The 11,937-nt window shown below is 33.6% G+C and overlaps 1 protein-coding gene and 1 long non-coding RNA gene across 6 annotated transcripts in view; one reads left to right on the top strand and one right to left on the bottom strand.

The window, feature by feature from the left end:
* Window positions 1-1,008: 1,008 nt before the first annotated feature.
* LOC127847763 (uncharacterized) lies at window positions 1,009-3,023 on the top strand. The gene is made up of 3 exons (XR_008034162.1): window positions 1,009-1,319; window positions 1,686-2,201; window positions 2,649-3,023. It is a non-coding gene; the product is annotated as an uncharacterized LOC127847763 (long non-coding RNA).
* A 684-nt stretch (window positions 3,024-3,707) lies between these two features.
* LOC127847743 (uncharacterized) overlaps window positions 3,708-11,937 on the bottom strand; it is a 31,602-nt gene continuing 23,372 nt past the window's right edge. The window contains exons 12-14 of one of the 5 annotated variants that reach the window (XM_052379846.1): window positions 5,653-5,849; window positions 5,275-5,436; window positions 3,708-4,583 (exon numbers count right to left, since the gene is read on the bottom strand). In XM_052379846.1, coding sequence (XP_052235806.1) covers window positions 4,434-4,583; window positions 5,275-5,436; window positions 5,653-5,849 — 509 coding nt within the window. In that variant the 3' untranslated portion in view covers window positions 3,708-4,433. Of the gene's footprint in view, window positions 4,584-5,274; window positions 5,437-5,652; window positions 5,850-11,937 lie in introns of those variants that run through there. The other 4 variants (XM_052379848.1, XR_008034153.1, XM_052379847.1 and 1 more) reach the window with 4 other exon arrangements.

Raw genomic sequence — 11,937 nt, 5'->3', positions numbered from 1 at the left:
ACAGTTTTTATAGTTTGTTTACAACTGAATTAAATTTTATACAAAAGTAATCACAGTTGAATTGGAGAGAATATTGTAAAAGTATTGCATATTATAACATGCTGTTTTGTACCTCTGGAGAATAATGTCTATACAGAAAAATAATATATACTAAGCTTATAGTCATAATCATTTTTCCGATAGTATTGCAATCACAATATATGCAACCAAGTCTTAAAGTGGTCTCGGCGCAATCTTAAGAATACACAAACTAATAAACTATCAAAGTGGCAATGAAATTATTGAATAGTATTATTTTGAATCTCTTTTGTTTAACACGAGCTACCCTTTTGTAGCAAGAGGTCCTTTAGTGCGTCTTATCCAAAACACGAAATATATGTAGAATCGATTTAAAAAACATGAATATTATAAGATGATAGATTTTTGTGAAAATCAACGTGTCCATTATTTGATGCAAGCGACCAATTACCGATACAATACAGGATACATGTACAAAACGTCTGTAAACATAAACAGGACTAAAAGTAGGGTAACCGCCCGAAATCGGTATATGCAAGGCATTGAGAGTTTAAACCGGTTGATGGCGAGCCAAAACTAAAAATAGCATAAGATAATTCAATATGACTTTTAGTTGATCAGTTGCTGTATGTGGTTTTAACCATTGTTGCCTTAATGTTTGTGTTACGCAAAGTTCGTGCATCACTTTGATTTCAGTTAGAAATAGCTGCGTTGTTGACACTGTAGGATTTCTGGACGAATACGTCCATTTCGAAAAACGCGATTATTTTTAAGTTTTAAAGCGCGAAACAGACATATTTCTACCTTTTTAACACCAGATATGTTTGAATCGGCATAGATAAAATATGTTCTTATTTATACTTACTTTTACTATGCCATGTAGTTCATATCAAGGTGTGAGGCTTTAATGTAGCAACGCATAGGGGAGAAAACTGTGTCTAAACAAAAACACTTCCTGGTTCACCTGAAAACAAAATGGCTTCAAACTTGGAGACTTAACTTGCAGCAAAAGGATCAGACACAATATGGGACTTTTCCTGTGATGCTTGCAATAAAAACGAGGCTCAGTTTTACTGTGAAGGGTGTTCAAAGTGTTACTGCGATAATTGTGTGAAACTACACAACCAGCTATTTAAGTCTCACTCTTTGTTCGGCAGAGAACGAATGGAGAAATGGCCGATTGTCAAGTCAACGTTAGACGTACTGGAGCAGTGTGAAGAGCATAGTGATGAAAAACTAAAACTGTTCTGTGAGGACCATAGCCAACTTTGTTGACACATTTGCGTGGCACTTCATCACAGGTGAGCTATATGAAAACAAGCTATATTGTTTATTTAATTTTTTTCTTAAGAGTATGTTTTCTATCCACATGAAACATTGTGAAGAAGGGTTGGTGAGAACTGGATGTGCTTCTTAAATAAAGGTCGATGTTGTTTACAAGTAAACGTGAATTTACCGTTTCATTTGTGAATATGTATGTCTACATAATTAAGCACTCCCTATGGTTTAAAATCTCTTCCGTATTTGTTTATATAACCCGTCCATTTTAGCCAAGAGGTTTATATTGAGTTAAGTGTGGGCAAACTGCGTTAGGAATGATAATGTAATAAATGTTTGAATGTTTAAGGTTGAGTGTTGATACCAATATTTGCATTTCCCGATTACAGCCTTAGGATGATGGTAGAGAGCAGGACTACAATTCTGAGGATCGCGGGTTTGATTTCTGTTCTGGTCGGGTCAAATAACTTTAATGATGAATGATAACAGGGTTTTTTTCTGCTATGTTATAAAGGCCGTAAAACTGACCCAATCCCAAAGCAAACGGACCAAATCCTAAACCTAGGTGAAACTGTTAGACAAGAAATACCCGTGTTTGAGAAACTTCACAGTGCCTCAGTATTCAAATGACATGTGTCTAACATCTCCGAGTGAGGTGGTTGGGTGGTTGTTACTTGTTACAACGTATGAGCAACCCATTGGCGGTCCACAAGGTCTTCACATGATAACTGTGCAGAATGACAGGTTGGAGAAGGGAAGGACGCTTCAGCAGCAACACAGGTGTGTTGATGTTACCCACCATGAAGATGCTCTGTTTGTAACTTCCGAGAAAGCTGTGTATCAATACACTCTGACTGGAATAGTAATATAGAAACTGTACGAGGACACGACAGGATCTAATACAGGTAGTGGACACATACTCTTTTATTATAGTAATTACAATGCAAAAGTATGAAGAAACACATATTACTAATCGATCTCGTAAATCACGAATTAATAGTTGATCACTTAGTTTCACAATTTGTGTATTTTTGATTTTTACATGTTTACTTAATTTTGGACTCACATGAAATAGCAAAACAAATAAATCTGTATAAACATAGTTGGAACGCGAAAGTATACTTCGAAATATAAGGTCATTTAGATTATACTTAGTCCCTATGCTAGGTGAGTGCACTTAAATAAGCGCGGTCTGCCATGGCGCTATTCAAATTATAGGAAGCATAATAATCTTAGGTGCCTTTTCCTCATGTAAATCGAGTGACCAGAATAATAACATGTGAATATTAACCGATTTCAGAATAATTTTAAATTGCATATACATATTGTCTTGTTATTTTTTATGTTTGCAGTGTACGAATGTGCTGTAAACCTCATGGGTGACAATATCTACATGAACAACATGGACAAACACACACTTCTCACACTGGCCATGGGTGGAGCAGTTATCTCAACCTTTTCTGACACTGACCCAAAATTCACAAGAGGTGTTCATGTGACAGCTGGTGGACATGTGCGTGTTTGTGGCTATGCATCAAACACGATTATACAGTTGGACAGCGAGGGAAAACAAGAGGATTTCCATACTGGCTACTGAGAAGGACGAAGAAGACGGTCCAAGTGTAGTTTTCTACAGTTGCAGCACTGATTCAGTGCTCGTAGTTGATGAAAACCATATCATTATAGTTTTTAAAGTAACATAGGCAGGGACAGAACAAATCATGAAATAGAACGATAGAAAGTATCATCTTAGAATTGGTTCTGTACTTAATATTCAAATGTAGATTGCAATGCAGCACTACATGTATTTCATTTTCAACGTATTATTCCGTGATGTAAATATGGTAAAAAAACAACGAAACAACTTGTGTAAACATGAAAATTGCCAAATTAATGTATTCAAGTTATTGTTTCATACATTTAATGCAGAAAAAAACTGCAGTAGCATCGTCCCTTTTATGTAATCCTCAAACTTAATTTGCTTGTTAGCAAGCCTAAGAATTCTCTAGGTATCGTACGAAAGCGAAATGTGTAAACGGTGCTATTTTCCTACAGATCGATTAATCGACGGACAGGTGCAAAGCAATATGCATCCGCTTATTCACAGTCGAGGGGAATATTAACCTCACGCACACATAACGTATCGGTGATTTTATTATTTAAATATTTATTCACTTCCTGAATCTTTAATATAATACATAATTCAAAAAATACATGTAAAGTGTGGTTGCCCTATTATTCCCAGGTAAACATTCACATGTTACAAATCGGCTCTGTAATGATTTTTTCAAACTTATAACCCAAACTCAAATCAGTGTTTTTTTTCTTCTTTCGGCGAGGCTAATATATACCAAATTTGACACGATTATATTTCAATAAGTATGCAGCAAAAAATTTGATAGACACAAATATTCAACTTATACTTTATTGGATGCAAACCTACTGCAAGTGTAAACATTCCTCCGCTGCGAAATACATATTACATAATTGTTTACATAAGTGTTTCAATAATCTGAATAATAACAAGTTATACATTTATTTGACAAACACGTTAGAATTGAACACAAATATGGGATAATACTATGGCTAATGTTTGGTATAAAGTCTGTAAAGTCTGTAAATACAATGTAATAATTATTATTTTTTAGCAAAATAAAATATGATTGTTGTTTTTTAAGCCCACATAAACGGTCAACGACAATCGCACGCCTCCAATGTAGAAACTTCAGCTAATTGTGAAACAAATACTGTGAAATTGTTTAAATGTGCATGTTGTACTTATGTTTGAATTATGGTTGAATTCTAAAAAGAATAATTTATTTTCGGCCTTACTTTTTAATTTCTAGTAGATGCCAATTAAACCATAACAAAAAGCATGCTCAACACCTGTTCTGTTAACAAATACATGTAATGAATTAATATCTCGTTAGTTTAACATGTTGTCCATACTTCCCCAACAATTAACTAATATTATATCGGCATGTCTTGTAATTCGTTCCGAATATAATTTTAAATAGCGTAGTGAGTTGAAGCAAAGAACAAAAACAATGTTGATTCAGACGTTATTGTTGTAGACACTTTTCAAAACGAGCAATACATTGATAACAAAATAATAAATATGCAATTTTTCTTTATTTCTATATTGGTCCATTGCAACCCCTGACGTCAAATTGCATGGAGATATGAACTTGCCACCGTGTTGGATTCACTCTGGCACACAATGCTAGCACTGGATAAGGCAGTTGATTGAGTCGTATGGTGTTCCCGTCATGATTTGCATCAAATAACTACAAGAGAAAAAAAAGGAAGTGAAAATGATTCCAACTCTATAGTAAATAACGGCATTTTATAAACATATATCTTTTTTAAGTAAAAGTATTCATCAATGATTTGTTCGTATGAGTACGCGATGGAGTATTGAATGTAGTGTCCACTTTCAGACAGGGTGGTCCAGGGTAAGATACGAATATTGCGAGCGTTATCAAGTTCTTAGAAAAACTATATAGGAAACTGACTCAATCTCAAGTCAGTCTACCTATCAGCTTAACTATTTTAGTTTTAAAACGAGTTCAATTAAAAAACAAATGAACATGTATCCAAAAACATGCTATAACTTAAGTATATAAAAAACAACAACGCAGAACTAAAGTATATAAAAGATGCGAAGAAACATAATGTATATATAGATGCATAGTAAACTGATTTATGTAATTCTTTAATGCTGCGTGTCGGGACGTTATAATACTGAACTGCAAATAATACTTATCGACGAGGTGAGTAAAGCGTTCATTACAAGTTTTAGGTTGAATGTTATTCTGCTGATATTGCCATGTCTCGTATAGACAATACATTCCTTACTTTAAATGAAAAACTACACGTACTGGGGGCTTACACAAAGTTATATCCTGATAATTTCTCAAGAGTTCAATGGTCAGGATATGAACGTGTTAATCTGCGTGTAATAAACATATTTGATACCATGTCGGATCCATTCGTGTGCGTGTAAGTGTTGAAGATCTCACAGTCTCTGCTGTACATGAATCGGTACTGCGTCACCCATTGGGGATTCTGATGATTCTGAGATATGGGTCTGCCACGCGTTTCAATGCCGGTGATTATTTTCGGAACAGTGAAGTTTACCTTTTCAAGAAAAGAAATAATTTCATTCAAATCAATTATTAAAGGCGTAGCTTCAGCCATTTTTATTTTATTATCCCTGTCACCATTACCCAACAAAAACATCACGCACATTAAACCATGTACTGGCAGCAAGTTGCAGTATACAACTAATTAGTCAGATTACGGAACAATAATGTAGTATGAAATATTTAAAAACGAATATATGAGGTTTACGACCTGGATGTACTGATTTGTATCTGCAACACCTGCCGCCCATATCCCTGCTCTGAATGATGTTCCCTCTCCCGTTTCCGTGGAATTAAGGCGCCCCTGGTCAGCCCCAAACTTATCGGGCTCATTTTGATCCCATTGCGACGAAACGGACAAAGTCGAGTCATTCGTGACCAAATATTCATCAACGGAACACTTTCTCTCTAAAATAATGGCATCCTTTTTAAATGCTAATATTTGATTCGCCAATATTAATTTGGCACTGGCATCTATCATTATATTTAAAAAAAACATATCAATATAGCTAGCGTTATATTTCTTGAGATCCACATATATTCAACTTAACATTATATACAATATAGGCTATTTGTTTCTCATTTGATGTTGAAAGCATTATAACCGCTTAGAGCATGAATGAGTGGATTGCAGAGCACCCAACGGAAACCAATTAGCTTTGTATTTGAACACTCATCATTGAATACAATAAAAAAGCATTACATGTTATATCGGTTACATAAATTAAACGGCTATAGAGTAATCAAAGAGTTCACATAGTTTTCTCCTAAACCTATCGGGGCATTGACACACGTCAGGTGATACACACTTTCCAACGTTATGACATTCAGGATTATATAGGGCTGGAATAAAGGTAGTCGATTCAAATTATTAATAGTTAACCAATTACACTCAATGTTGGACAGACTGCAAAGATGTTTCAGACTTAGTGCTTTATACAAGTATAAGCCCCAAACGGTTACCGTTTCTCTCTGATTATACTCCTTTAATTGACGTTTCGGCATAGTGCCTTTATCAAAACATTGGAAATTATATGGTAACTACATTTTTACAGCTTTTGACTGCACAATTTAAATAACAAAGAAAAATGTTTTTAAACGTCAAATGACGTTGTACATGATGACGTCATAAATGGCATTATTTAAAATGGCGCCAAAAAAATGTAAAAATTCGCCAAAAATGAAATGACGTTAAACACTTACATATTTTGTCTTAAACTTATGTTAAATATGTGCTTTATATATTTAATAAATTGATATTATACAATAAAACAATCATCATCATATGTAATTATAATCGACCTAAACTTATTATCATTAATTAAATAGGGTAAACTTATTTAATGACTTTAATTATTTCAATCCATATCTATGTAAAATATTATAATGATATTTGATTAAATAATCATATATACTTGCTATTCTATATAACAAATACACATTATGGATAAGATACATTGCATAAAGTACTATTATTTTTACATATATTTAGGTTGATGATTAATATAATATGTTTTTCTCATACATTTTTTACAAGATAGTTTCCCGTAGCAGGACATCAAGATGATTTTTTGTATTAAGTCCATTTGGCGATTGTGTTTGAAACTTCTTTATGAATTCCAGTTCTTTAATAAGTCTGTAATAATGGGAACTGTCTCTTATTTGTGTTAACAGTAAACGTAACACTGATACACCCATATCCTGCACTCTGTGGCCAGCACCATTGAAATGTTCTGAGATCGGTTTATCTCTTCGTAGCCGCACGTAAGCCTCGTGTCCATTGGCACGTTCCTTTAATGGTCTGCTTGTCTCTCCGACGTATACCATCTTTTGGCATTTAATACAAAATATACCGTACACCAAGTTATAAATGTTACAGTTCTGTGTTATTGCTTCGTTTGGAAATTCGCTTTTTGGGTTGTTATGAAAACCTCTTTTCAACATTTTACAGACTATACAATTAGTCTTACACGATTGTGGTATTAGTTGAGAACGTTTGTTTATTTCTTTATTTGTTTTTCCATGAACCAAAATGTCACCGATATTCCTATCTCGTCTGTATGCAACTATTGGTACGTCTGGGAATATATTTTTCATTCTGTCTGATTGATATAGTTTGTTGGTATGTTTTCGAATTATTGAGTGGATATTTGGAAGGTTGTTAGAATAAGTTATAGCTAGTGGTACTCTCTTGTTGGCTGTTTTATTTGTTTCTTTTTTCTTAAGTAAGTCTTTCCTATTTAAATTATCAACTCGGGATAATTCATGGTTTAAAATTTATTTGGATATCCTCTTTTTTGTAGATTCTGTTTTAGTTCTTTTTTCCGATGTCTGTATTTGTTTTCGTCAGAACATATTCTTTTTAAACGTATTCCTAATCCATAGGGTATTACTTTCTTCACATTTGGATGGTCTGAGTCATATTGGACATATTGATGTTTATCGGTTGGCTTTGAGTATAAATCAGTTGTTATTTTATTATCTTCTAGTTGAATTTTTGTGTCTTGGAAGTCTATCTGTGTTGTGTTCCATCTTAATTCTACTTTGATGTTTTCATGTATTTTGTTAGCATAGTCAAAAAAGTTCATGAGTTCGTCAATTCCATGTGTCCATAGTCCAAACCCATCATAGGAAAGACTTACTTAAGAAAAAAGAAACAAATAAAACAGCCAACAAGAGAGTACCACTAGCTATAACTTATTCTAACAACCTTCCAAATATCCACTCAATAATTCGAAAACATACCGACAAACTATATCAATCAGACAGAATGAAAAATATATTCCCAGACGTACCAATAGTTGCATACAGACGAGATAGGAATATCGGTGACATTTTGGTTCATGGAAAAACAAATAAAGAAATAAACAAACGTTCTCAACTAATACCACAATCGTGTAAGACTAATTGTATAGTCTGTAAAATGTTGAAAAGAGGTTTTCATAACAACCCAAAAAGCGAATTTCCGAACGAAGCAATAAAACAGAACTGTAACATTTATAACTTGGTGTACGGTATATTTTGTATTAAATGCCAAACGATGGTATACGTCGGAGAGACAAGCAGATCATTAAAGGAACGTGCCAAAGAACACGAGGCTGACGTGCGGCTACGAAGAGATAAACCGATCTCAAAACATTTCAATGGTGCTGGCCACAGAGTGCAGGATATAGGTGTATCAGTGTTAACACAAATAAGAAACAGTTCCCATTATTACAGACTTATTAAAGAACTGGAATTCATAAAGAAGTTTCAAACACAATCGCCAAATGGACTTAATACAAAAAATCAACTTGATGTCCTGCTACGGGAAACTATCTTTTAAAAAATATATGTGAAAAACATATTATATTAATCATCAACCTAAATGTATGTAAAAATAATAGTACTTTATGTAATGTATCTTATCCATAATGTGTATCTGTTATATAGAATAACAAGTATATATGATTATTTAATCAAATATCATTATAATATTTAACATAGATATGGATTGAAATAATTAAAGTCATTAAATAAGTTTACCCTATTTAATTAATGATAATAAGTTTAGGTCGATTATAATTACATATGATGATGATTGTTTTATTGTATAATATCAATTTATTAAATATATAAAGCACATATTTAACATAAGTTTAAGACAAAATATGTAAATGTTTAACGTCATTTCATTTTTGGCGAATTTTTACATTTTTTTGGCGCCATTTTAAATAATGCCATTTATGACGTCATCATGTACAACGTCATTTGACGTATAAAAACATTTTTCTTTGTTATTTAAATTGTGCAGTCAAAAGATGTAAAAATGTAGTTAACATATAATTTCTAATGTTTTGATAAAGGCATTATGCCGAAACGTCAATTAAAGGAGTATAATCAGAGAGTTATAATTATTTAATATCCCTTCGGATAATTCAACTGAGGCTATCGTTTCGTTAACAATTACTCAAAGCACTGACACAATGTATAAACTCGTTTCTACGTTCTTACATTCAGTGTCGCACAGAGCTCATGTTAAGATTTGTTCGTGGACTCTTCATTTAAGGTACATGATAGATCATTTTTGAAGTCATCAATTCGACTGAATAAGCTGGTTAACCAGTAAGTGAGCAAATGTTAGCATTATTGTTTGTTTTTTCAGCGCAATAAAAACCGAGAAAAAACCTTAGCTCTGAGCTCTGCCGCATGTTTTTTTTTATATTTCATTACATTTCATATATGACATATTATATTGTTCCTTTACTAAATTGTAGAACTGAACACACATCTTTATTTTCATTCAACTGATTACGCAATTTATGAATTTGTAACACGTGACGTTATTTCTGGTACGTAAACATGCTATACTATGGATTAAGGGGCGACTATTCGGAGGAGGTTGATGTTTTTACGGTAAAATAAAAAAAAACAAGATATCATTGAACGATTTCAAAACATATTGTGGAGTTAGTGTATGTCATTTATTTTTTTAAACTTCATATGAATCAAATTAATTGTGCCGACCAGTCATTCGATTTAGTGAATCGCGTGTGTGCTTAGAATGTTTAGCAATCGTTACGTGTCCAAAAATAGTAAAGTTATTACTAAACAGATATCAAGAATTGTTAAGGCTTAATAAGCCGAGAGATTCATGCACGTTTTGTTATTCAGACGCTTAATACGTCGATATTCCAAGCTGCAGTTGCCCTGCCTTCATGAACAGGACTTTGTGTCTTGTCGTGGAGTTATTTATATTAAGGACAGGTCACTTGGGATCCCTTAAAGCATTCAAAGTGAAACCCTCAATTACAAAAATCACAAACTCGTAAAATATAAAACAAAAACTGAAATGCTTCAAAACGCTTGTATAAAACCAAACATGTGTTTACAGATGTTGAGATTGGCATTTGAGGTCAGTTTTATTCATGGGAATACATATGACTTGTCGCAAAGTTCGTCGAGACACAATACACGATAAACGTGAACAAAGTCCATTTCTGATTTCTATGCGTTTTATTTCCGCTTATTAACAGCACAACGTTTTTAAAATGTTTGTCATATACAAGACACTTGCGAAGCCCGCAACGGGCCCCGCCCGCGACAGTAAGTAATAATGCCTTCTATGTTCGACTGCTCATGTAAGACTGCCTTATTAATATAGATATAAACGACGAAAGCTTTGATGATTGTATGTATGCAATTCTGATTGGCCGTGTAAAGTCACGTGTCTGCAACTTATGCAACGGACACATAACGAATACATACGGAATTGACCCAATGTTGGCACGCAAGGTAAACAAATATTCGTGTCCGGTAATTATTGACGTTAACCCGAGGCTATTGAAATGTTGGTCTATGTGGCCGCCAATCCAAGACCGCATGAAATCTGGTACAGATTTCGACCATCATATTAATCCAACAATGCCCCAATTGTGCGTTTTGTGTGCGTTATGTTACACCATCTTAATTGACTGTGTGACATTAGCTTTGACACACATAATAATTAACATACTCAAGTCAGTTTCAATGTTCATAACGATTTATTTCTATTGATTTAATTTCAACACAACGTGTCCAATGTTCGTAACATATTGCAAACTATGAGTTAAATGTAATGGCATATGTGCCCCGTGACAATAACAAATTGCGTGACCGTAATGTTCGTCGGTTTCTTGCTAGCTAACTCCCCTCTACTGACGAACAGTGTATTAATATAGATTGGAACACCAAATGCTGACATGTCAATTTCCGACGGGATCTTCCGACCACATGCCCAACGGTAGCGAAGATTACTTTTTGTAGATAGACAAATAAGGAAGTACGCTATTCACATGAAATCAATCAACATTCAATCTGCAGGTTGCATACCACAAGCATGTTTAATTAACGAGATAAGCAATGATTGATTAACTTGGTGTGTTATTCTCGTCTGTTTTGACGTTATTTATAATTACCTTCTGTGTTGGTCATCTGATATCGTTCTGTATTCCCTATTATATTAGCATGTATTCCCTAATTCATTAATTAGCTGGTCTCTTTGTATGTAAGATATTGCTTATAGTATGAATTTTTGTTAATTGAATATTTGTTGTATATAATTTTCTAATGCGTATACTATTTTGTATAATAAATTAAATAAAATATTTAACTCGTTACGACACAGACTTTTTGTTTTATACATTTTTGTTTTGATATACACAAAATCATATTTGCGCCTCTATCAATAGACCACTTCAACAGTGGACAACTTCATGCAAAGACATTTTGTCATTGTGATGATTCCGATAACCAAAAGCCCTACACACATAACACATTTTGTAAAATGATCATTAAATTAATTAACAATTATCTGTAAATAAAAACGTGGTAAACAAAAATACAAAACAAAATTGAGGAACGTATACTAAACAATTCCCGGACTTAAATCTTTGGACATCGTTCATGTCGTTATGCAATTTATGTGCATGCAATACGCTTAGAAGTGAACACTTGGCATATTGCGACGCGTCTTGAC

This window comes from Dreissena polymorpha, chromosome 10 (genome assembly GCF_020536995.1).
Source record: "Dreissena polymorpha isolate Duluth1 chromosome 10, UMN_Dpol_1.0, whole genome shotgun sequence".
NCBI lineage: Eukaryota > Metazoa > Mollusca > Bivalvia > Myida > Dreissenidae > Dreissena > Dreissena polymorpha.
Note: the sequence above shows the minus strand (reverse complement) of the source record. Positions and strands in the feature narration are given on the sequence as shown.